We start from the raw sequence: 27,971 nt of genomic DNA, 5'->3' as shown, positions 1-27,971 counted from the left end.
ACTCAAAAATTCAGAGTCAATTTGTTAGTGAATCTAATCTAAAATAATCTGCTGTTCATGCTCAAGCCCAAGCCAGGGAAACCTTGGAATACAGTCGATTGGCAGCGACGTTATTTCCAGGGGCTGGTGTTTTTTTTCTGAAAAAGAGCATCAAGCAACATAGCCTTAACTTTTGCTTTAAAAATTCAGTGAGTGAAATGACACAAAGAACCAGCATAGGAACACAAACTTGGGGGCATTAACCTACGGTATGAAGGAAAACTAATAAAGACTGAAGCCTGGTTATTGCACAGCAATTTCAGTTAAGGGAGGCTAGAACTGGACATGGTGTATTATAATTTAATGGGTCTATAATGAGTGGGTTGATAATTTGGCCTATTTAACAAAACTGTTGAGAAATTATAGGGATTTTAATTTCTGAGCACAAAGACAAGTGAGAGCCTTTTTGTCCACTGTTCTTTTAAGGAAATTAGTACAGATAAACTATTTAAAGACTTAAATGTCAGAATGATCTATTAACTCCTTGGCAGAATTTGAGAGACATACAACAAGAAAAAGAAGATAATCGTGCATTTAGTCCTTATATTTCAATTAGACACATACAAAGGCATAGTAGTCTTTTATTGGAATTCTTCTTTGCCACAAATAATCACTGCCATCTGCTGCTGAAGTTCTTTTCCAAGGTGTTCCCTTCTTTTGCTTTGTTTTAAGTCCGGGCTTTGGATGCTAGTTTGTCCATGTCTTCCACACTTAACAGAGAGTTGACCTTTCTTTTGTTTTCTAGTGCAAAAACTCATTAGAAAGCTATTCATAGCCAGAGTTGGCAAATATGTCTCATATTTGAATACTGTTTATAACAGCATGCCCATTAATTACACATCATTAAGTAGATTATTTACTGCGCTGGAAACTTTATTTGATATAATAATAGAGTACTCTGTGTTCTACATGATCTGCACTTTAGCTAAGAACAATTTTGTTGTTTTTATTTTTTTTTTCTGAGTTGAGCTTGTTTATCATGTTAGGGGTGAATGCAAGGATATCCTTGCAGTTAGACATCGATATTTCCTTTGTGGTGGATATAGCTATTCTTTATAAGTGTGTGGTCAGGTTTTGAAAGGGCAACTTGCACATCTGTGTCCTGTATAAAAGTCTGTCAGTTCAAGTTCAAGAAGATATTTTGCACTTAATCGTCTGCACATGGAAATGTACACATGGCAGATATTTGTTTTCACTTGTTTCTAAAATATAATTTATCCTGTCCAGATTCCTTTTGTTCATTAAGATGATTATTTCCCAGTTAAGAATAATCTTGGAAAGAAGTCAACCCTCCAGAGCTCATGAGCTTTGCTGATTTCACCTAGCCCATTTGAATGCTTGTGGGGGCACACGACACCAAAAGCACTTGGTCGTGGCCTGTGTCCTTGATAAGGGATCTCTGCTGCCTACCTTCCAACCCCAGCCCATCTAGCCATCCAATTGTTTATCCTGTGACTGTCAGGTCATCAGTGAGCTTGTTGCTGTCCTCTCCTTTGGGTTTGAAACATTAGGAGTTGCTTAAAGGTGGCCACAGAATTAACAATAACGATGTTTCTTGGAAAAGATCTTTCCAAGAAAGATCGTTCATTTCAATACACACATGTAGAGCTGAATCGTCAGATATAAAGGTAGAAACAATAGAATTCTACCTGTATCTGATGATTCAGCACTAACAATGGCCGATGTTTGGATGCCTTCAAAGTCACCCGATCAAAATTTTCCATCCAGCCCGATTGACGAGCCAACCGATATCCAAGTCTTCTGCCGGTATCGTTTGGCTCTTTTTCCACCATACACGCACGTATGAAAATTCATTTTGAACGATATTAATTGTGCATCTATGGCCACCTTTAGATGTTCAGCACCCAATGGACTTCATCTATAGGACTGAAACCTATATTCAAAGCATCATAAACGTAGTATCTTGTGCAATTCACTCACATGAAGACATTTGCCCAGGTAAAAAATTCTACCATTGCACCAATGTAGCGCTCTCACATAAGGTCCCAAACTTAATAACAGATGGAAACAGGATAGGATTGACCTGCCTAAGCGCCAAAGGCTTTCCTGATAGGCCCAAACCTAGGTCAGTTCTCATCAGTCCTTTCTTATTTTCACCATAGAAGTATATAACTCTTATATCATTTGGCACTGTCTCTCCCTTATTGTTGCTTCAATGGGTCTTGCAACCACTAACAGTCTTACATCTTTGTGCCAGTATCCAGTGCACATAAATGCCAAAATACCCTGATTTCTTGTACTTTACTTATGTTAGTAAACAAGCCCTTGTGTGTAATGTGTTTACTGCATGCCAGGGTTTCTGCTAGGAATCATAAGCACCCACACAACAACCTGACATTGCCAACGAGTCACAGAATCTGTGCTGATCTGCCCAAACCCATTATCAATATGCCCTATCTGTTTCATGGCAGTGTGGGTCCAATGCTTGTACTGGGCCCCTGGCAGCAGGGGCGATCCTGGCCCCTCCGCGCCTGTTGCTGCTGCTGCCCCCCTCCCCCGAAAATTCGCTCTTAAAGTACCAGGAGCAGCATTTTTGCTGCCCCTGATACCTAGTGGGGCGCTGCTGCCTGAGGCGACAGCCTCAACAGTGAAGCACGCATGTCCCCCTAATGGTGGCCTTCTTGTGAGCTATTACTGAATGAAGCATAATTGTTTTGAAACTTGAATAAATGTTGCAGTGTGAATTGTTCAACACTATGTGAATTCACAGCAACATTTCTAAGTGCTCCATAAACTCAATATAGATTATTCCTTCTGGGTCCCTTAGCATGGCATGATAAACCTCATTCCTACTAAAATTAACTCCTTAAAATGCCTCAAATTCAATTTCATGTTTCAGTAAAAATATTGAAAATAAAGCACCTTTTAAAAGCATCTGAACTTACCATAAATCTCTCGTAAAAGCAATGCAAAGATCACCAGAAATTGTATCGCTGCCGCCATTAGGATTTTCCAGAGGGCTTTTTATTTCCAGTCTGGAAGATCTGTGGAGTACAAACAAAGTGTTTTTTAATTTCTTCATAACTTATGTTGTAACACTCTCCAATTAGTAGCACCATTATTTGATACCACAGGGATCACCCAACAGAAAAGCTTAATAGCAATAGGCAGAAACAATTAGCCTTACTTATAATAAATAACCAATGGTGTGTATTACAAAGTCTTAAAATGTGTTGATACAATAACATTTGTGAAAGTCATGGCCGTTAGACATAACATTTGGTCAACTGGATAGTCAATTTTGATCGGGAAGGTCAATTGACAGCCAGTGGATAACCTGCTCACTCATTCTGGAGTCAGAAGCTTTTATCAGCCTTTATCAGCCTTTACTCTTCTTGGAGTCAGAAACTTTTATCAACTTTACTCTTCATTCGCGACCCACTCAGCAAATTTCTCATTATATTTTCACCCACATGCAGTTTACCTTCTAACGTTCTCTTACAAAATGGTTAGGGAAGAATACCCGTAGTATATAAAATACCCTAGATATTTGCTCTTTATTCACAATCCACTAAGCCACAATACAAAATGCCACATATATCTTGCCTTAGTGCTCATATTACCCAAACCCACAGCTGATGTATCTTTTAGATTCAAGGGTCGTGCATCAGTCTTGTATTTAAATACAGTATGGGGTCCATTATTCCGAAACCTGTTATCCAGAAAACTCAGAATTATGGGAAGGCCATCTCCCATAGAGCCCATTTTAATCAAATAATTCAGATTTTTAAAAATGATTTCCTATTTCTCTGTAATAATAAAACAGTTCCTTGTACTTGATCCCAAATAAGATACAATTAATCCTTATTGGAGGCAAAACTAGCCTATTGGGTTTAATCAATGGTTAAATTATTTTAAGTAGACTTAAGGTATACAGATCCAAATTATGGAAAGACCCCTTATCCCAGGTGCTGAGCATTTTGCATAACAGGTCCCTTCCTGTATCTGCATGTGATTTCAATTAAAATGCCTTTCTCCTATTGCATTGTGCTGAAAATGTTGGCCCTTAATATATACATGCAAATATAATAACTGCGTCCATAAGGGAAGGAACCAGATGAATTATCTTATTCAGCACAGTACCCCGATCCAGATGAAGCAGATGTGAATGTATAATAAATGTCTGATAAATAAATGCGACTGCCAGTTACAGTGAATTTACCCTTTTTGTAAATGAACAAAAGATTCCCCAACCTGTCCTGGGGCCTCACCAGCAGCGCTAGTTTAATGGAAACTCCCAAGAGGAGATGAATCAGTGAATGAGACAAAAGCACCTGTGCTAGCGTGGGAATACACAGATGATCAAGGCGGGAAGGGTGGAAGATGTGGGCGGAGAACAACTCTGCTTTTCTACCTTTGTCATTATGTATGATTCAGTACTTTGTCACTTTACTTTTTATGGGCTGAGGCTAAAATACTGATCAACTTTAAATGAACTTTTAGTATGGTACAGAATGTCTTATGCTTAACAACTCCTTTATTTAATTATTTTCTGTGATCTTTCTGCCTTTTTCACCGACAATTGGCAGCCAAAAAACTGTTGCTCTTTGAGGCTACAATCAGTGTCGGACTGGGATGCCAGGGGCCCACCAGAAAACCTTAGGCTGAGGACCCACTTTCCAAACTATTATACTTCCGATCCTCTCTCAACCTCTTTATTCTCCTAGTCTCTTTTTTCTACATACTATACTCTAATCTTCCATTATTAAATGGGTGGCTCACCTCTAAGATAACTTTTATTATGTTTTAGAACGGCCAATTCTAAGCATCTTTTCAATTGGTTTTCATTACTATTTTTTTATAGTTTTATAGTTATTTGCCTTTTTCTTCAGACTCTTTGCAGCTTTCAACGTCATGGGCTTCCTTTTAAAAATCAAATGCTCTATAAGGCTACAAATGTATTATAATTGTTATTTTTATTACGGATCCTTCTATTCAGGTCCTCTCCTATTCATATTCCATTCTCTTATTAAAATCAATGCATGGTTGCTAGGGTAATTTAGGCCCTAGTTACCAGATTAAGATGCAAATTGAAGAGCTGCTGAATAAAAAGCTAAATAACTCAAAAACCTTCAATAATAAAAAATGAAAACAAATTGCAAATTGTCTCAGAATATCACTCTCTACATTATACTTGGGTCAGATTTATCAAGGGTCGAATTTCGAAGTGGAAAATACTTAGAAATTCGACCATCTAATTGAATACTACGAAATTCGAAGTCGAATTCGTAGGATTTTTTGCATCATACGATCGTATTCCAATCGCACGATCGTACTCCGATCATATTTTGAATCGTACGATTCTAACAATTTTATCGTACGATTTTCCTTCGAATACAAAAAACGTAGAAATATGCTCTGGAAGGTCCCCATAGGCTAACATAGCACTTCGGCAGGTTTACGTTGGCGAAGTATTGAAGTCAAAGTTTTTTTTAAAGAGACAGTACTTCGATTATGGAATGGTCAAATAGTCGAACGATTTTTACTTCGAATCGAAGTCGAAGTAAATTTGAAGTCGTAGTATCCTATTCAATGGTCGAAGTATCCGAAAAATTACTTTGAATTTCGAATTTTTTTATTTAGAAAATTCCCTCAAATTCATTATCTCAAAGATGAACATCCCCTGGGAGGAGCAACAAAGTATTTAAAGAGGATGTACACCGTCCCTAAATCTGACTCTTTTGTGCCTCTAGCTCTCCGTGGTAAATATATCAAACTTAAAGGGATCGAAATACTTTTGCACAAACAATAATCATAACATAATGTAATAATAATAATATTAAAATATTACTGATTACCCATAATATTTTAATACGCTATCTCTGATTTATGTCACATGCATGCACATAAAAATCAAACTAGGGCACTTGCTCATTGTACACAAGCTTCCAACACGCCAATCCCAGAAGCACTCTAGAAATAATATTGTTGCACCAACTGGAGTGTGGGCTTTTTTAACACAAAAATTGTGATGCGATAGGTGCTCTGCCCTTTAATGCTTTTGGTGACCCATCTTTATGGTTGCTGGGCTACAACCTTAATTCTTCTTTGATCTTTGATAATATGCAGCGCAAATTCTGGGACTTCAGTACCATCTGGATGGAACATCCCTGCTATGGAAGGTGTCTATCCCCTTTAAGTATGTCATACAGTTATTGGATCTAGTATCCAGAAAGCTTCGGACATTGGTTTTCTGAATAAGGGATATTTTCATAATTTGCACCACCATGCCTCAATCAACATGGATTCTTGCAGCTTGGTTGGGATCAAGTACAAGTTACTGTTTTACTATTACAGAGAAAAAGGAAATTATTAAACAAAGAGAAGAATTATTTGCTTAAAATGGAGTTTGTGGGAGATGGCCTTCCCATAATTCAGAGCTGGTTAACGGATTTCTGAATAATGTATTCAATACCTGTATTATAAATGTTAGGTGTTGCACATTAGGCTTAACTCTCCTGTAGCCCCCAAAGGGAATGGGTCTCTGGGCTTTGACATTCTGTAGCTGTTATTTTATTTTTTCCTTTTAGTGCTGACATATTCTGCCTTATCCGGAAACCCAGAAATCTCCAAATAACAGGAAGTCCGTCTTCCTTAGAGTCCCATAGACTCCATTTTAAGCAAATAATTCTAATTTTTAAAAAACGATTCTCCTTTTCTTTGTAATAATAAAATAGTACCTTGTACTTGATGGTAACCAAGTTCCATGAATTCATATTGGAGACCAATGGCTAACTAGAGTGCACCGGGCCCCCTGCAATAAAAAATCTTCAGAAGGGCCCGGCGCACTCCAATCCCCATCCTCCCACCCACTTACCACCCTGCCTCTGCCCATGTCCCGCCTCCACCTGCCCACTCCCCGTCCTGCCTCCGCCCACTCCAACCCAACTTGCTTCCCAGGTAAGAGGCTTTTTTATTAGCTATTGAGGAAGCAGACCCTACAGTCTGGGCCCCCTTGCGACTGCGGGTCTGCTTCATATATAGTTACGCCATTGTTGGAGGCAAAACAATCCTATTGGGTTTATCCAATGTTTAAGTGCCCATAAACATTGTGGTGATCCAATAACACAGCATGGAAAGTCCTTGCAGATACTGTACAACCCTCTGTTTGGAATATAATTCAGGAACTCAAAACCCTAGATTATTAAATTCTAATTTTACACACTACAGACACAGAGAGAAAAAAATTAGCCAAGGACTTTCTGAGATGATGCAGTATTTAATATAAGTCATTCCTTGCAGACGCCCCCTCCTGTGTCTGCTGAAATGCCCATAAACATTGTGGTGATGCAATAACACAGCATGGGAAGTCCTTGCAGATACTGTACAACCCTCTGTTTGGAATATAATTCAGGAACTCAAAACAATAGATTAATAAATTCTAATTTTACAGACAGAGAGAAAAAAATTACCCAAGGACTTTCTGAGATGATGCAAAATTTAATATTATCTGAGTCATTCCTTGCAGACGCCCCCTCCTGTGTCTGCTGAAAGGGAAGTTAGGGTTACGGGAATGGGTTTGTAGCAATTCAGGAAACTCTCCGTTCCTAGCCACTGCTGACCAATGCTTCAGCCACATTAGAAAAGGGCAGCTTATTTAGGTGGAAATATGTATCACTGTGGAAAATTACAGCAATTAAAACTTTTGTTTAACCACTTAAATTCCATAGATCACAGGGCCAGCTGTCTAGTGCCTGAACCCCAGATTTACCGCAGATTTACCATGTGCAGTGTCCAGTGGGACATGCCCGGTCCCAAAGGCAATCAGCACACAAAAATTTTTAATATCAAAAGATATATGTCCCAAGGCTTATTTTCAGTAAAAATAAATTATTTATTAGTATTCACATTTTAAAAAGTTTTTGATACATACTGACCCCACATGGCCCACCTTACGCGTTTCGTACCCTCCGGCACTTAGTCATAGGGGTCTTGCTTGCAACAAAGTCAAACTAACTCCCAACCATGAATTGAACTCATTTATCATTTATTATTCTTCTTGAAAAAGTTGGAGTGAAAAAACAACACAACAGAATAGAGCGTCAATTCGAATCGTACGATTGGTGCTCTGAAAACTCAACTTTAGCGAATTGTTGCTGCGGAAACTTGCTTTTATCGGATTATCCAGCACAGATCACAATGTCAAGAAATAACTTCAGGGACATCTGTCATTGAGTAATACATGGCCAAGAAAGATTTGAGATGATTCAGCTTTGGGGTATAATAAAAATATTATAATTTTTTTTTTGAAACTTCGACCAGATAAATTTGGAGCTTTAATAAATGGGCCCCTTACTGTAGGTCCCTTACTCACAAACCCTTACTCTTGTGTTACTGTGCGGTGGCTTTTTTCATGCTTTCCACCAATCAGGAACAAAAATGAGACGAGACTTAAAGAGGTGCTGCACATGTGTGACTGATACAGGCACAATAGAAAAGATAGGCTATGTATTAAAGGGACTGTTCACCTTTGAGTTAACTTTTAGTAAGATGTAGGGAGTAATATTCTGAGACAATTTGCAATTGGTTTTCATTTTTTATTATTTGTGGTTTTTGAGTTATTTAGCTTTTTATTAAGCAGCTCTTCAGTTTGGAATTTCAGAAATCTGGTTGCTAGGGACCAAATTACCCTAGCAACCATGCTCGATTGCAATAAGAGACTGTAATATGAATAGGAGAAGGCCTGTCTGGAAAGATTAACAATAAACAGTAGTAATAACAATACATTTGTGGCCTTACAGAGCATTTGTTTTTTTAGATGGGATCAGTGATGTCCATTTGAAAGCTGGAAGGCGTCATATGAAAAAGGCAAATAACTAGAAAACTAGAAAAAATAAATGATAAAGACCAATTGAAAGGTTGCGTAAAATTATCCATTCTATAACATATTAAACTCAAAGCTGACCCCCCCTTTAATTCATTAAACAACACTCTGCACAACAGGACATCTAGAGCTTCCAGCTGTTACTTACTGCACTGGTGCAAAATAAGCTCTCCGGGGTACAATACATATATATAAAAAAAAAAAAAAAAAAAATATATATATATATATATATATATATATAGATAGATAATTATATTTAAGTTATTTTAAGCATCCATGTGCCTTTAAGAATGTGCAGATGAAAAAAGACAAGAACTTTGGAATGTAAGAGGCTGAGATTCCACTGTAACAATATGATTCATGAGCAGTTCATGGAATATGTTACAATTTAACTACTAGTTACAGGAACTATGACATGTGCAGCATAGGGCAGTGCTGTGTAAATAAAGTATAATAATAATGACAGGGAAATCTGCTTTTCAGAATTTAAATCTCAAACACACAATAAGTTATTTGCTTCATATACTGGGAAAGCCAGGGCTTTATATACTGAAACAAGCAGTCTTCCGAGGATGATATATAATGCATAGGGGCAGATTTATCAAGGGTCGAATTTCGAAATTCGACCATCGAATTGAAATAGTTCGAATATCGAATTCGAAATTTTTTCATAGCATTTGGGTATTCTGCGGTCGAAGTAAAATCGTTCGATCGAACGATTAAATCCTTCGAATCGAACGATTTTACTTCGACTTCAAAAAACGTATAAAAATGCTGTAGAAGGTCCCCATAGGCTAATATAGCACTTTGGCAGGTAATTGGAGTCAAATTTAAGTTTTTTTTAAGAGGCAGTACGTTAATTATCAAATGGTCGAATATTCTTACTATTTTACTTTGAATCGAAGTTGAAGTCATAGTATCCTAGTCGATGGTCGAAGTATCCAAAAAATGACTTCGAATATAGAATTTTTTTACTTCGAAAATTCCCTCGAATTCACTTCGACCCTTGATAAATCTGCCCCATATTGTAGAAGTTCTTAGATTTTAAATCATATGATCATATGATGCTCTTTAAGCACCACTGTACAATAGAAATAAGGTCTGCAGTTAAAGGAAATACAAACCCATGGATCAGGGCCGTTTTAAGGCCTTGGTCGGGCCTGGGCAAAGATTAAATTGTCGGGCCCCCTGATCCACCCCTATTTTGACATTGCCCTCTAAATACCACATCCATTTTATGAAAACATATCCCAGACGTGCCGGTATAATTACTACAGAAAATGGATAATGAGCACATTAACCCCAGACATGCCAATATACTTCCTTAGTAAAATGGAGAATGTTCATTACAATTGGAACCTTTTTAAATGCATTCACTTTCACTCTCTCCGAGTTCATTTACCACTATGTAACAGCATCTCAACAAAATTTGAGAGTGCAAGCAGTACAGGTTAGAAGTTTATTATTATTTTACACTGGGAGAGTGTAATTAACTCATCCACTACAATTACTTTCGAAGTACAGATATGGGATCCATTATCCGGAAAGCTCCAAATTATGATCCATCTCCCATATACTGTATCCAAATAATCCACATTTTTAAAAATGATTTTCTTTTTCTCTGTAATAATAATCTGTACTTTATAGTTGAGCCCAAATAAGATATAATTAATCCTTATTGGAAGAAAAAACAGCCTATCCGGTTTATTTAAAGGGGTTGTTCACCTTTGCGTTAACTTTTAGTATGATGCAGATAGCGATATTCTTACTCAATTTGCAAATGGATTTCATTTTTTATTACATGGGGATTTTGAGTTATTTAGCTTTTTATTGAGTTGCTATCCAGTTTGCAATTTCAGCAATCTGGTTGCTAGGATACAAATTAACCTAGCAACCATGCACTGATTTGAGTAAGAGCCTGCAATATGAATAAGGGAGGGCCTCAACAGACAGATGAGTAGCAAAAAGTAGCAATAACAATACATTTGTGACCTTAAACCTTTTTTTTTAGATCGGGTCAGTGACCCCCCATTTCAACATGGAAAGAGTCAGAAGAAGAAGGCAAATTATTTAAAAACGATAAAAAAAAACCCAATGACAACCAATTGAAAAGTTACTTTGAATTGGCCATTTTATATCATACTAAAAATTATCTTAAAGGGGAAACACTCCTTTAATGTTCACATGATTTTATAGTAGACTTAAGGTATGAAAATCCACATTACAGTAAGATCTGTTATCTGGAAGACCCCAAGTCCCATGCAATCTGGATAACAGGTCCCATACCTGTATAACATTTTACAGACCGTGGCCCTATATGATTTAAACCTCTGTGGAATATAGAAAGATAAAGTTTGAGAAACTTTGAGATTGAACTAAACCTGTACCCTGGAGATTTATGTCATCGATACATACACACACACATAATAAAACACGATTCACTGAAATTCACCAAACAAGTGGAAACAACCCACATTATTCAGAGAATTTAAATACCATTTTAAAGAGCTCTGCTTTCAGGAGACTTCAGGGTTGTACCCTTTACCATTCCAGCCCACATGTAATTCCCACCCAGGGTTATTTGTTGAATTAATGGGCTGTACAATGAGTTCAAGGTACAACACGTTGTTTTCCAGGAACAATTAGTCAATAAGGAAACCACGCATTTAGTGTTCACAACAATCTTCCTGTTTTGATGTCACCTTTGTTATTTCACCACCAAAATATTGACTTTGGATGGTTTGATTGTGAACATAAAGAACAATGAACACGTATCTGAAAATTCAAAAATAAGGGAGGAAGCTGCACTACTAAAATACAAAATAATTAGCTCTGGAGAGAGAGTGTTTTTTGGTGAAACCTCATCATTCTGCTTCTAAATGATGTGATCCAGATTTCATTTGGTTGTTTTTTAAATTGGCTACAAACTCAGGAAGAAACACAAATCTACTGGGTAACAAAAAATACTTTGCAAGTAGGTAACTGTAGCTCAGCTGTTTTATTCTTCATATATTTATTAATATATAATATGTGACAAACCAACACATAAGCTCACAGCTCCAGCGTGTGACTACTACAACAAAAACTACAAGCCAGGGGAACCGGCACATTAAAACTGCAGATTTCTACTGTCTAAGTAAGTCTAGAATCTGTGCTCAGTATTAGTGATGGGCGAATTGGGCCCGTTTCGCCAAAAAATTCGCGAATTTGACGCGAAATTCGCAAAACGGCGCCAGCATCCGTGTTTAGACACCGGCGTCAGTTTTTTGGGCGAAAATGTGCATCCATTAATTTTTTTTTTTTGATGCTGGCAAATTTTCGCTGCCGTTTTGCAAATTTTTGCTGCGAATTTGAGCCTGGCGAATAAATTCACCCATCACTACTCAGTATGATTAATGTATCTGTCCCGCCGCCCTGACATCGAATTGAAACATGGGAATAATTATACACAGTGTGCATATAGGAGAGATTAACTGGATGCACCTGATTTATTTTTTGAATGGCCAATTAAAAAGTAGGTGGGTGCTATTTAGGCTCCATCCAGTTGCCAACATTGCTAGCCTATAATCTCAGGCCAGTGAGTCTATTACAGGGGTGTTCTCCTTTAAATTAGCTTTTAGTATGTTATAGAATGATTAATTCTAAGCAACGTTTCATTTGACCTACATTTTTTCTTTTTTTTATAGTTTTCAAATTATTTACCTTCTTTTTCCAGTTTTCAAAATCTCAGGCTACATGTTTATTTTTAGTGCTACTTTTTATTTCTCATCTTTCTTTTCAGACCCTCTCCTATTCATATTCCAGTCTCTTATTCAATTCAATACACGGTTACTATGGTAAATTGGATCCTAGCAACCGGATAGGTGAAACTGCAAACTGGAGAGCTGCTGAATCAAAAGCTAAATAACTCATAAGCATCTGTATCTCTTCATTCTGTCTTCATGCAGCAGTTGGGCGTCAATGAATGATCCAATATATATTATAGGGGGGCTCCTTTTGCCTAGAAGATGTATTAGAGCTCACTCTATTAAAATCACCAGACATCATGTCTCTCTACATGCAGAATTTTTGCAAAAGGCAGTTATTTTGTTAGATTTTGTTTGTACTGGAATCAGTTATTTGAGTGAGCTCTAATACATCTGCTGACACGTCATCTGAACAATGCAGAATATTTAATTGATTGTATTTAGAAAGTTTTTATTTCAATATGAGGAATATTCAATTTTCATTTCATTTTCGTCATAATCCCCCTTTAAATCTGTGGATTTTTGTGGAATTTAGAACCTATACTTCTATCTTATTAAAAATGTGATTATAACAGCCCTGGGCATATGTGTCTTGAGTCGTCTAATTCTACTTTCACAAAACAAGAAGCAGCCATTGACAGGTCTACATCCATCCGATTAATTGACAAAAACAACCAGATGGGTTCAGGAATGATTGGATTTCATTTTTTGACACTAAACCTCAACAAAAAAAAATCTTGATTTCAGCTATTTCTGGCTATGGAATTTCCCATAGGCAAGGCCTGTCTTTGTAAGATTAATCAAGAATAGTGATTCCATATCACAATAAAAAAAACTGCTTGAGTGAACATCAAAACAGACTCTTCGAGTTGTCAACAATGTTAGAGCAGCAAATAAATTGCTTAATGGGTTGCATTAATCAGGATCTCGCCCTTTCTTGGTTGCATAAATAAATGTTGAAACAACTTAATTATTAGGGAAGAGAGATGTAAACATGTGTCTTACATAAATATGTATGAATTAGGTAAATGCATAATTCTGAGAAAGACAGATCAAAGGCATAATTCATTTACAGCAACAGTGATCAGAACGTAACATTTTCTATCGAGGATCAATATGTCCTTTCTATTCTTGGACAAGGCTGACCATATATCATGTATTTGTATCATTTTCATAATCTAGGGTGTGTTTTTAAAGGGATACTGTCATGGGAAAAAAAATTTTTTTTCAAAATGAATCAGTTAATAGTGCTGCTCCAGCAGAATTCTGCACTGAAATCCATTTCACAAAAGAGCAAACAGATTTTTAAATATTCAATTTTGAAATCTCACATGGGGCTAGACATATTGTCAATTTCCCAGCTGCCCCAAGTCATGTGACTTTTGCTCTGATAAACTTCAATCACTCTTTACTGATGTACTGCAAGTTGGAGTGATATCACCCCCTCCCTTTTTCCCACCAGCAGCCAAACAAAAGAACAATGGGAAGGTAACCAGATAACAGCTCCCTAACACAAGATAACAGCTGCCTGGTAGATCTAAGAACAACACTCAATAGTAAAAACCCATGTCTCACTGAGACACATTCAGTTACATTGAGAAGGAAAAACAGCAGCCTGCCAGAAAGCATTTCTCTCCTAAAGTGCAGGCACAAGTCACATGACTGGGGCAGCTGGGAAATTGACAAAATGTCTAGCCCCATGTCAGATTTCAAAATTGAATATAATAAAATCTGTTTGCTCTTTTGAGAAATGGATTTCAGTGCAGAATTCTGCTGGAGCAGCACTATTAACTGATTCATTTTGAAAAAAAACTTTTCCCCATGACAGTATCCCTTTAACTAAACTTCAAGCAACGCCATATAGAGGCGTGGACAGAATTCGCCTGATCTAACTGGCTGATCCTAGTAGAGGTTTACAACTGACAAACAACATGGCTGAGTTGTTTGCAGCAGGAAAAAAAGGAAAGCTGAGGAAGCACACTACTATGTATCTCAAGATTGTTAACCAAAAATAAAAAAACTGATGTAAAAAAAAAACCTTTTTCTAACATTGGTCTTACCCAAAATATGCCCAGGAATTTGAAAAAAAGGTTAAAGGGTTAAGACTGAAAGTTTGTCTCACAGGCTGCTTAAAGCTGGGCTGCTGTTTATGTTATTTTAAGTCAGGGACCATCTAATAATTCTAGCCCACAGATAACGGCCACATTTATAATGACGTTTTATAACAAAAATAACGAAGAAGGCTGATCGACTTATCAATTTCTATGAAGGTTATAAATACTCATTACTTTTCTAGGGCTTAATGATTAGGTGGGGATGTTAGATCTCAGTGTTGCCACAGAGCTCTAACACCCCTTGGTGTTCAACAGTCAATCATAGTCAAACATATCTCAGTATATCAACAGTCAGCAAGTGTTAGTAATTGGGGAAAATGACTGAACGGCCCAGAATCTCTATTATTCCCTCCTATTTACTGAATTCACCCTTTACTTAAAATCCAAACCTACCCAACCTGTAAACCTTGACTGGTATAGGATTTGGGTCAAACCGTCCCTCACCAGGCAAGAGACATTTAGAACATAGTCCTGGATCTATAACCAAACACACTTGGGTTATGTAATAAAAGGTGCAAAGATTGCTAGAGGTCTAAACACCTATAGAAGCCAATCAGCAAGTAGTGTTAAATCAAACATCTGATTGGTTGCTTTGCACCTTTTATTACATGTTGGAGTTTGGTACTTTTTTTATCATGGCCAGTAAACAAACAGCACACTATTTATTTATTTTGTTGACTGCCTTGATGCTGGAGAACATTGAAGAGCATCCTAAAGGTGTTCCCTGGGTGTGTGTATTACATACATTATATATCAGGTTTTTACCTTGTGTTGGGTCCCTTCCACTGCTTTGTACCCACCCAAAAGGACCAGCCCTACTCTTTCAATGCTACGGTGCAGCTCAAATTAAATACTTCTAACATCTTAATCGGAGCCATGTGTTTGTGTATTCTCAGCTCCACACCAGCTACATTTGGAAAGCTTTGTGACTTTTCTCAGTACACAGTACGTCAGTTGGGAATTCTGAATTGCTTCAGACTGAAACAACATTCAGCAGCTATGTGACATTTTGAAAGTATTAGTCACTTCTGAAACCGCATTTACTAAACCAGGAGCAATCAGTGTGATTCGATAAGATAAGTCACATTCTGCACGAACGGCAATCAAGAGTCGCTCTCTCTTTCAACCTTTTAGTGCAATTCCTTTCTTCTGACTCTTCCCTTCTTGGAAATCTATTCTGATTGTATTTTTTAAAGGAAACATCTTTCTGGAAATTGTCTCTAGTCTTTTCATAAAGCAGAATCTGCTCAGCAGGAATGAGTCTAATGACATTGCTGCACTCTTCCTGATTTCTAGGAGGTCTGCTCACTAAGGTCTCTATGCCTTACAATTGTTTTCCCCTTTGGGGTTGCCTTATTAAACTATTAGGGCTCTTACAGACGAGTGTTTTTAGCGCTCCCCTGCGTTCCAGTTTCATGTGTTCAGCCGCAGGGGAGCGCAGGAGTAGACACACTAAATTCTTTCCAATGGGGCTGTACTCACACAGACGCATGTAAGCGCCGAACGCAGAAAAAATGCAACATGCTGTGTCCCAACCTGCATTCGGTGCTTACATGCGTCTGTACAGCCCCATTGAAAAGAATTCAGTGCGTCTACTCCTGCGCTCCCCTGCGGCTGAACACATGAAACTGGAATGCAGGGGAGCGCAGCTAAAAACGCTCGTCTCGAGCCCTTAAGAACGAAACATATTTTATTTTTCCTTTGTGTAATAAGAATGCACTCTTAGCTCAGTTTGCTGCTTCAGCCATGTCTAGGCACTGTATGTCTGGTTGGATGATCCAGGGACTGGTCAGGATTTTTTTCCCTATGAGGCAAATTCTTCAAATGTTTTTTTTTTTTTGCCTTCCTCTGGACCAACTAGCAGTTAGGCAGGTTATATATAGACTTTAAAAGGTTGAATCTATGTTTCATCACCAAAAAACAATTCTAAATTATTTTGCCATGAACATTTATTATTACAGGAAAAGTATCAGTCAAACAAGAAACAATACACCTGGAAACATTACGACCGCAAGTGCACCGAGCAACATGCAATTTTGAGCATAACTGGCATGTATTTTTCAGGCTTTGCCTGTGTGCCTTGTTGCAAATCAGACGCAATGTCAAGTATTTTCAATAGCTGTCTGGTATTGTTTCCGATATTCACTGCCAGCATTTTCAGTTTTCAGCATGCAAATGACTTCTACGACTGAACTGCAACAATTGATGCAGGGCACTGTGGGAGTCATGGAGCTAGCGCCTGTCAGGCTTTGCCGCATATCCGGACCTGTTTACACACAACTAACTGTGGTAAAATGTGTACTTTGCTCACTGCACTTTTCCTAAAAGAGCCCTAAAGTGTTTCCTGAAAATATAAGAGCTCATGTAATTCAGGGGGCAAGGTTTCCCCCAAATTAAATTAATTAATCTTAATATGCCACTGGTGCATTTTTGTTGCTCCTGGTAACCTGTAACACACAGCAAAATTCTTACCTTTGCTCTTGGCAGAAGTGGCCCGGTGCCCGGCACTCCCTGAATGCACCCATCTATTTATTCAGATGGGTGCATTCAGTTGTTACTTCATCACTGATGTGCCCTTTCCTTCTGTGCTATTCTTTGCACGAGCTGGAGGAACACAAGGTGGGTGCATTGCACACTGGAGCCCAGGTGCTTTTGCTTTCCTAGGGGCTCCTTGCACTGCTCTGTACTAGTGTCAGACTCAACCACTGATGAGTAAATTAACATATCGTTCTATTCGGTGTCTGAGAGGTGTTGCATTCAAATGGAATTGCTTAATAAGACTCAAAAGCAAGCTTTGTGACATTGAGCCATACATGTCTGTTCCCCTGGACATGTCTAGTTGCTATGTTACATTTGCAACAGTATGGCAGCTCCCTTTCATTAAAATGAGCATAAATGTTCAATTATCTAGGGCTGGTTCTGCAGAATAGACTATTCCCTGGACATTTGCAAAAAGATAAAGCTTACACATCCCTTTAAAGGAGAAGGAAAATGTTCGTGCACTTGGGGGTGCCAAATGTTAGGCACCCCCAAGTAATTGTATTTACTTACCTGACACTGCTCCTATCAGCAGAAAACTGCACCGGCCCGGGGTTATTCCAGTAAGCACCACAGAACAATCCTCTTCCGGCTTTTTGTCGCAGCTGCGTATGCGCATTAGCGTGAAAAGCCAAACTTTAACTAAAAAGTCACTATTTCGTTCTGCTGCCCATGCGTCTGCCCCGCTAAATCTGAAGAAAGAAGAAGCCGGAAGAGGATCGCTTTGTGGTGCTCGCTGGAATAACCCTGGGCCAGTGCAGTTTTCTGATGATAGGAGCACCGGCCCGGGTTTTAGGTAAGTCAATACAGTCACTTAGGGGTGCCTAACATTTGGCACCCCCAAGTGTTAAACTACTTTCCTTCTACTTTAAGGCATGTGTATTGGTTGTAAGCAGCTTTAATTTCACGTAATGGTTTCCAGCTTTCCTAAACGTCATTACTCTGATGATTTGCCTACCACTTCCAGGCACATAGTTCGAATTAACCCAGTATTATACAAGCAATATAATCAATATAAAACATCATTAATATATGTTGAGCTGTTCATAACGCTACTTCTTTTCATGGCTTCATCCCAATGAAGCTGGACTACAACTCCCAGAAATGTTCCAGCATGTTAATAGTTAAAGTTCGCTTGCTACAAGCAGGGTTCTACCCTTTAAGCAATATTGTTCAATAAAGATTTTTTCTATGGCCAATGACCCAATTTAAATGCAATATAATCCTCTGGTGAGAATCCCACTGCATCTGTGTAACTCTGGCTCCATGTTCTTTGCACCTGCGACTGGAGTTGGAAGCATTAAGCAGGGGCGTAACTACAGAGGAAGCAGACCCTGTGGCTGCAGGGGGGCCCAGGAGATATAGGGCCTCCATGAGACCCTAATTCATATACTGTACCATTTCAATAAATACTGGTAAAACAGGTCAATCTTTAGACATTTTCGGGGCCTGAAGAATAATTAGCTGCAGGGCCCAGTACTACATAGGTATGCCACTGGCTTTAAGCACAGTTTTCCCAGCACAGAACAAGTCTGTCCTTCCTCTCAGTCCTATCAAGACAAACTGACACAATCTCTATATGTAAGATATCACCCAGATGAGTGGGGCACCAAGGGGTTGTTTGCTTTTGAGTTATATTCAGTGTCAGACTGGCCCTGCGGGACACTTTGCAATTTCAGCAGTCTGGTTACCCTAGCAACCATGAATTAATTTGAATAAGAGACTGGAATATGAATAGGGGAGACCTGAGTAATAAAAAGTAGTAATAACAATCAATGTGAATCCTTAAAGAGCATTTGTTTTCCAATAGGGTCAGGGACTCCCATTTAAAAACTGTGAGGTCAGAAGAAGTCAAATAATTTAAAAACTATAAACATAAAATAATGATTGAAAAGTTGCTTAGAATTGACCATTCTACTGTATAACATACTAAAAATTGACAAAGGTGAAACACCCCTTCAATTGAGTTTTTGGTCACCCACTTTAGAGAACTAGGGGGCATTATGGGACAGTTTTATAGTGTGTTTACATCCCCTTTAAAAAAAACACTGCTTAAAGGGGCTAGTGTACCCCTCTTTTTAATATTGGTGCAATGAATAGGGCTTAACATACCGTATGCGTAACATACCTTTGCCTATGCTTTTAATTAGTAAATATCTATAGATTTTCCTAATTTCTTGGTCTAAACAGGCACAAGCCACATTTCTACTTCCTGATCCCAAACAGTAAAGTCATCATAAGTTGTCCTTTATCTAAAAATATAACAGGCTGTAGCTGGGGTAAAGAAGTGGTATCTCACTACACAGTTTTTTTTTCGACTTTGCTCTTTGGGATCAGGAAGTAGAATGTGGCTTTAGTTTCATTTCCAAGTTTGCCCTGTTTAGAGCAAAAACCATAGATATTTCCTAATTGAAAGAACAGGCCATCATGTATAGACTGCTAATATCCAATTAATTCAGATGTATCGGAGATATATTAAATAAGAATGTAATAAGTTGTTGAACCAAGGTTGTATTGTTTAATTTTGTTTTTATGTTATAAATGTATAAATAAAAACTTTTTTTTAAAAAAAAGAACAGGCAAAACGTATGTTCAACACAAGCCCTAGGGGGGAATGTAATATAAGTCACTAACGACTTAATTTAATATGGCTTTTGCGAACGCGAAAACTGTTTAGCGACCACTTCCGACAGTGGAGGACCGTTTGCGAATTTTATAGTTTGCGACAATGCGCAGTCAATGTAATAAAACTTCTTACTGAAAAAGTCGATATGTTTGCTCCAAAAGATTACGACACCTTCAAGCACTTCTTAAGAGTGCGCAGTTACAATTCGCAATGCAATAACAGTTTAAGGAACAATAGATGTGGCTTTTTAGTCTTATCGCCGCAAATTGTTTTGCGCTTTGCGACTCTAATTACATTCCCCCGCTAATCTATTAACCAATGTTAAATAGGGGGATATAAACCTTTCCCCAGTTCTTCACAGCCATTGGTGGTCCTTCAATAAGAATCCTATTGGCTCTATGTACAGCTGGTTCACTATTCTTTATTCATCAAGATTATTAGTGGAGGCATAAAACCTATTTCTTCTAGCAATGAATGTGGAAATGGCATTACAGCGTACCATTGACAGGCAAAAACTGAGCACTAATCTCAATATGTTATCAACAAGCACAGACAGAGATGGGAAGAAGGTTTATGTCACTTTATATTGTTACACCATGTCTACTACTAGAAATCCAAAATGTCACACTAATCTCTCTGTGTTACATAAGAGTGAAATGACTAATGCCAATATCTGTAATTGAAGAAGGTATAAATCCTCCATAAAACTATTCCAATCCACTCCTTAACTCTCTAATTGTTTTTCAAAGTAAGACTGAATATTAAACTTGTTCCATGTGCTCCAGGAAAAGTGGCCAAACTGGTGTAAGAGGTTCTGCCTTCTCTATTTATACCTGCCTTTTCTTTCTTTCTGCAGATACATTGCTCTTAAAGAGATACTGACACCAGATATTTAACCTTTTTATTGCATCTATACCATTGTCCTTGCATGCTATTTATAATTTTGCCTAAAACGATTTGCCTGATGCTTTAACGTTACTCATCTGATACCCCCCCATATATTTCTATGAGGGGGCTGCCATATTTGTGCAGCAGTAGTCCGTTAGCATTAAGGTGGCCATACACGGGCCGATAAAAGCTGCCGATAGACCCCCGACGGGCTTCACCGATCGAGATCTGTCCGAAAGTCGGCCAGATCTCGATCGGATGGGACAGAAAATCCCGTCGGATCGCGGCCGCATCTATTCGTTGATGCGGTCCCGCGATCTGACCGCCCGTTAAGGCCTCGTTTGGATCCGATCGTTGGGCCCTAGGGCCCACGATCGGATCAGCCCGATATTGCCCACCTCAAGGTGGGCATATCGGAGGGAGATCCGCTCGTTAGGCGACATTGCCAAACGAGCAGATCTCTCAGTGTATGGGCACCTTTAGATGCTGACAGTTTGAAAAGCTGACAGTTTGAAAGTGGAAAATCTGGTTGGCACTAGGGATAAGAACTTCAAGTAAACAATCAACATGACCTATAGGTAACTTTAATATTTTAAAGAAATTTTGTGTGATTATCACTTTAAATATTGGCAAGCAGGTGCAGTATTTTAGGGATGCACCGAATCCACTATTTTGGATTCGGCCGCACCCCCGAATCCTTCGTGAAAGATTCGGCCGAATACCAAACCAAATCCGAATCCTAATTTGCATATGCATATTAGGGGTGGGAAGGTGAAAACAATTTTTTACTTCCTTGTTTTGTGACAAAAAGTCCTCCCCACCCCTAATTTGCTTATGCAAATTAGGATTCGGATTCGGTTCGGCCGGGCAGAAGGATTCGGCCGAATCCGAATCCTGCTGAAAAAAGGCGAATCCCGAACTGAATCCTGGATTGGGTGCATCCCTAGGTATTTTACTGTTTATGTTTTAGATAATATGATGACTGACATAGTACTAGTAGGGATGGACCTGTTTGATTCATGGATCCAAACAAAATCCAATGTGCACTTAGGGTTGGACTGGGCTGGCGGGACACTGGCAAAAAAACCGGTGGGCCCCGGATCTCATGGGCCTCACCGGCACAGACCAGCTCTCTGCCCAAGTTTGGTGCTTCTACTCCTGACCTCCTTCTCCAACCCATTCTCAGCAAAATACTGCACAGGGGAGCTAAAGGTGGGTCACGGTTGGGATTGGGGGTCCGGAGGGGGCTTTGCAGTAGGGGCAGGAGACAGCAGCCAGTGGGCCCCACATTTCTACCCAGTGTGCACTTACATGGGATCTAAACACTGCGGCTCAACCACACATTACTAGTTGTTTCCAGACTACAGTTACATGGTCAATGGTTACAATTTTGTTGGGAGCTGCAGTCCATCAACATAAGGGCTGTATCATTAAATAAATATAAAACGTATCCCCAGCTCTCCAGAGCTGACAAGCGCATTCACATGCAACATAATCCTCCAATCGGAATCCCACGAACTTGAAAAGTAAATTAAATTTCGTCATTAGCTCAGAAAAACTATTTCCTCTTTCTGTCTGGCCTGATTTTAGTATTAGGTCGATGAGCAAAAAGAAGGCACGTTCCCTCGAAAATCATAAGAACAGAAGCCATGTCTCCAACACTTGTAAGAAAGCCATCAGCGGGCCGTGAATGTCATTGCCTTCAATCTGCGCAGAACTACAACTTCCAGAAAACCTGGCAGTCCAGGAAAAAAAATCCAATGCAAAAGGAATAATACTCTTTATATACTCTTTATATATATAATCTCAGGACTAAATGTCGGTTCATCTAACCAGTGTGCCTCCAGTTTTGCCTGAACTACACCAGCATCTTGTGAAATTATGACTGAGCCCTAACCCCTTTCTTCCCCCAACAACTGCTCCTTACTATGGAACCGTGACTCCAGATGTTTCTTCCCCTGTTTTTGGACTATATTTCAAGCTGTAGTACAACATCAACAACTAGAAGCATGTTTTCCAGCTGTGGATTAAACCAGACCAATGTTTACATGCTTAGTATTACAGACAGACAGTAATCCGTCATTTGCTAGAGTCGCTGATAGACAAACACAGTCAACATTCCTCGGATAGACAAGTAGACAACATTACTCGTTATGAAGCTTTATATCAAAGTGATTGTAATAACTAAAACTTAAAATAGGACATCTTTCATAAACATACTGTATATGTCGAAATGACAAACCCCAACCCATTTGCCAGTGAAAGTATTTTCCCCCAAAAAGCGTGGAATGAAAAATCCACTTACCTTATGGTCTCCCCTCCATGGTAATATCACCTGGGCGAAGCTCACAAGGTGAGGCAGTCATGTCTGTGCACGGCTCACAAACACATGTTTTTGGATGGAATCTGCACATACTTCCTCTTTAGCTAGCAGCAAAATTATAACCCAGCCTACTATACCAGCTCATATTCTTTTCCTGTTCAGTCCTCCTCATCACACACTTTCCCAGCACTGACATGAAGTGTGGGCAGGGACTCTATGCAAATCGACAATACTCATTCTCTCTCTATGGAAGGCAGCCCATACGCAGCTTTTTTCAGTTTAACCCATGTAATATTTTAACTTAACATACAGTCACTGTTTGAACTATGTAATTGAAGTGGACGGCAAACGCCTGGAAAATTAAATTTGAAGATTAAAAAAGAACAGGCTAATTGGCACTTTTCTTTATCTAAATGAATGTTCACCTTTAAGGTAACTTTTAGTATGTTGTAGAATCGCTAATTATAAGCAACTTTTCAACTGGTCTTGAATATTTATTTTGTATAGTTTTTTTTTATTTTTTGCCTCTTTCGAGCTTTTAAATGGGGGTCACTGACCCCATCTAAAAAACAAATGCTCTGTAAGGTTACAAATGTATTGTTATTGCTACTTTTTATTACTCTTCTTTCTATTCAGGCCTCTCCTATTCATAATACAGTCTCGTATTGAAATCAATGCATGGTTGCTAGGTTAATTTGGACCCTAGAACTAGATAGGTGAAATTGTAAACTGGAGAACTGCTGAATAAAAACCTGAATAATTAATAAAACACAGATGATACAAAAAATGAAAACCAATTGCAAATTGGCTGAGAATATCACTCTTTACACCATACTTAAAGAAGAACAACCCTCCCCGGGGTTTGGCAGAAAAGCTGCAGGCTGCTGCAGAGGTAGAAGAGCCATACTGTTATGTTTTGGGTAGCCGAGGATGAGTAGAGTATAACAGAGCTTTATTAGCAGGCTCTCATGCAGCCATTACACAACAGTAACTTTTACTTTTAAGCTGTCCAGGGAGTATGCACAGATAAGTCTGAGCACAGTGACATCTACAGGCCATTTGTATAAACACCACACAGCTCTCACATAACCATGGTTTTTTTTTTTGTACTTTAGTAGGTATAAGAGTGGGAGCAATAATCTGGGTTGAAATTTTTCAGCGATGTGTGGTGAGGAATGGTGGCTGGACGATATTCTCACGGTATTCTCTAAGCTGAGGGTCCCCAAACTTTTTTACCAGTGAGCCATTCAAATGTATCAAGAGGCGGGGAGCAACACAAGCATGAAAAATAGACACTCTTTCTGGTGCTGCTCCCAAACCAAGAGAATAAACATTGAGGGTGGCCTCCTCTTCTAAATGATGGCATTCTTGAGAGTTAGTAGAGTTGTATTAATATGAGAAGACAACTACATACATATATATGGTCTTTTACATGCACTAGTAGTTCTCTCAAGGTTTGTATGACTTAACCTAAAGAGCACGAACCACACTTAATTGAACTGTTGTTGGACTGCAAATGCCACAATATCTCATTCAGTAAGAATTCTGCCTGTTGACACTTGCCTGTTCTGGGTTTCATATGATCATTACTGAAGGCCATCAATAGCTGTTTACATCTAGCGTTCAAGCTCTTAACATCTAAGCACAGATCTTCTTTCTGAGATTCTCAGTTCTCTTGGTACGTTAGATCATTTACACATTTATGTTGGAGAGTCCTTTGGCATTTGTAATATGTTTATTTTGAAACATAATTTACAAGGTGTAGGCATTGGAGGACAACTAAAATAGAATAACCAGAGCTGTTAAGATGAGGAGGGTTAGAAAGGACCCACTGTGTAATAAATGCAATGAAACATAAAATATTTGCATGTCTTATGCCAGATTTCTTTACCTGCTCTCCATGACATGATTTTTCTATACAGGTATGGGATCTGTTATCTAGAAACCCGTTATCCAGAATGCTTGAAATTACAGGAAGGTCGTCTACCACAGACTCCATTTTATCCAAATAATCCAATAATCCAAATTTTTAAAAATGATTTCTAAACAGTATCTCGTGATCCATACTTGATATAATTAATCCTTATTGGAAGCAAAACCAGCCTATTTGGGTTTATTTGGGTTTATTTTATGTTTACATGATTTTCTAGCAGACAAGATATGAAGATCCAAATTAAGGAAATATCCGTTATGTATAACAGGTCCCATACCTGTACCAATATTGTTGCTTGTGCACTAGGACAATGCATTGGAGATGAACTGGAAGGTATCTGAAGGAGAATTGTATTTGTTAATTAAGAAGAGGTCAGCAACATTCCATGAGAAGAGATTCATCAATTAAAACACACCACCCCAAGTCCTAATTGGACTTTAACATAAAATAGCAATATATAATAACAACAGTTGTAACACAAAGATCAAAATAACACCTAAAGAGAAGTGGCTTACAGAGGAAAAAGGCATATACAGTTCAGGGCTATTAAAATAGTTCTTCTTTCTTAGTGATAGTTTTACTTACTTAGTGGTTTTTATCATTTGCCTACATCCATGTCACAAGTTAATTTATATGGTTTATTAACATAGTTGGACTGTCACATGGTAACGATTGTGCGTGTTATGAAATCCAGTGGCAGAGTGAATTGAGCTTCCCTGAGTTTGTTTAGCATTGCATTGTGCTTTCAATTACTGATTCTTAAAGGGATACTGTCATGGGAAATTTTTTTTTTCAAAATGAATCAGTTAATAGTGCTGCTACAGCAGAATTCTGCACTGAAATCCATTTCTCAAAAGAGCAAATAGATTTTTTTTTAAAATTTAATTTTAAATCTGACATGGGGTTAGACATATTGCCAATTTCCCAGCTGCCCCCAGTCATGTGACTTGGGCTCTGATAAACTTCAATCACTCTTTACTGCTGTACTGCAAGTTGGAGAGAAATCACCCCCCTCCTTTCCCCCCCAGCAGCCAAACAAAAAAACAATGGGAAGGTAACCAGATAACAGCTCCCTGGTAGATATAAGAACAACACTCAATAGTAAAAAACCATGTCCCACTGAGACACATTCAGTTACATTGAGAAGGAAAAACAGCAGCCTGCCAGAAAGCATTTCTCTCCTAAAGTGCAGGCACAAGTCACATGACTGGGGGCAGCTGGGAAATTGACAAAATGTCTAGCCCCGTGTCAGATTTCAAAATTGAATGTAAAATGGTAAAATCTGTTTGCTCTTTTGAGAAATGGATTTCAGTGCAGAATGCTGCTGGAGTAGCACTATTAACTGATGCGTTTTGAGAAAAACATGTTTTCCGATGACAGGATCCCTTTAAAGGAACCATCTAATAGAGTCCATACTAAACTGCAATTAGTACATAGCAGTGGGGTTGGCCATTCCTATTTTAGAGGACATCAATCATCCCCAGGTTTAACTATGTTATACCTTTAGCTCTCCAGAATAGGCATATCAAAATGAATTACAGATACAAGAGGGTCCTCCAATGCAAATCACCCTACTAGCACTATGTCAATCTTGTAATTAAACTTCAGAAGAAACTTCACAAAAAAAAAAAAAAAACAAGAGATCCCAGTGTAAACAGAGATATTGTGATGGACTCTGGATGAAGACTCAGAAACAGGTGATCTCCAATGCTGAACCTTGTAGTACAGGTATAGGATCCCTTATCCGGAAACCCGATATCCAGAAAGCTCCAAATTACGGAATGGCTGTCTCCCATAGACTCCATTTTATCCAAATAATCCAAATTTTTAAAAAAGATTTCCTTTTTCTCTGTAATAATAAAACAGTAGCTTGTACTTGATCCCAACTAAGATATAATTAATTGTTATTGGAAGCAAAACAGCCTATTGGGGTTATTTAATGTTTAAATTAATTTCTAGTAGACTTAAGGCATGAAGACCCAAATTACGGAAAGATCCGTTATCCGGAAAACCCCAGGTCCGGAGCATTCTGGATAACAGGTCACATACCTGTAATAGAAGAGTCCTGTTGTGAATTGTTCTAGTTCCAAAGCCAGATGATACTACATTTCTATAATCACAGAATAGTCAATTAAGTCTTTAAATTTGATGCATATCTCATGAGCTAACTGAAAGACTAGGCCCAGCATGGTATATAACAACCCTCGACCTTACCAAGGGTTACTAGCAGGTCCCATTAACTGAGAGCGCAAAGAGAAAACTGATTTATTCTGTAACTGAGCACTAAGGGTGTATGCTTTTGTGCCCAATAGTGCTTTAGCCCTTGTGGCCTGAGTTTTTCATAGAGAATCTTTCATATAGTGTATCTTGATGTAGTCCTTGCAGATGTGTTTCTGGATATGGATACTGTGTATATGAGGCTTCTGGGCTACCACGGTCACCGACAAAGCCTCCCTTTAAAAAGATGCAAATAAAAATAGATGTTTCCAGTCCACCCAATAATTATTATACGGTTTGTTCTCAGAATAGTCTCAGGTACTGGCCAGGAGACAATTCCTGTAGGTGTAAACAGCAGCTATTACTTCTTGCTCAGGATCTTCAGGATGTAAACCCTTGCAGCCATAACAGAAGTATGGTTGCCTCCTGGCCAGTATTTCACTTGCCTAGCTAGTAAAATGGCATCCAAGGCCCATATTAAAATGTACCTGTAAATTTGTAATAATACATCCTTCTGTCCCCGGCATGCTTCTAGTCTGCCACAATCCTTCTGTCACCATTTTTACTCATGTAAGGCTATAGTAAAATGGGACTACCCGGGGCTTCTAAAACCAATACATACACGAAAAAATAGAGCTGGCACTAATCCGGTAGCCCAAAAATATGATCAGATCAAATAGAATCCAGGAGTCACGAAGTATT

At 38.6% G+C, this 27,971-nt stretch overlaps 1 protein-coding gene across 1 annotated transcript in view; it reads right to left on the bottom strand.

Moving 5' to 3' along the window:
• The window catches only part of LOC108701563, a 42,186-nt gene extending 18,913 nt beyond the window's left edge, over window positions 1–23,273 (bottom strand). The window contains exons 1-2 of the mRNA XM_018236368.2: window positions 23,102–23,273; window positions 2,946–3,044 (exon numbers count right to left, since the gene is read on the bottom strand). Coding sequence (XP_018091857.1) covers window positions 2,946–3,003 — 58 coding nt within the window. The 5' untranslated portion in view covers window positions 3,004–3,044; window positions 23,102–23,273. The remainder of the gene's footprint in view (window positions 1–2,945; window positions 3,045–23,101) is intronic.
• Between the last annotated feature and the right edge of the window lie 4,698 nt (window positions 23,274–27,971).

Source organism: Xenopus laevis, chromosome 9_10L (genome assembly GCF_017654675.1).
Source record: "Xenopus laevis strain J_2021 chromosome 9_10L, Xenopus_laevis_v10.1, whole genome shotgun sequence".
NCBI lineage: Eukaryota > Metazoa > Chordata > Amphibia > Anura > Pipidae > Xenopus > Xenopus laevis.
Note: the sequence above shows the minus strand (reverse complement) of the source record. Positions and strands in the feature narration are given on the sequence as shown.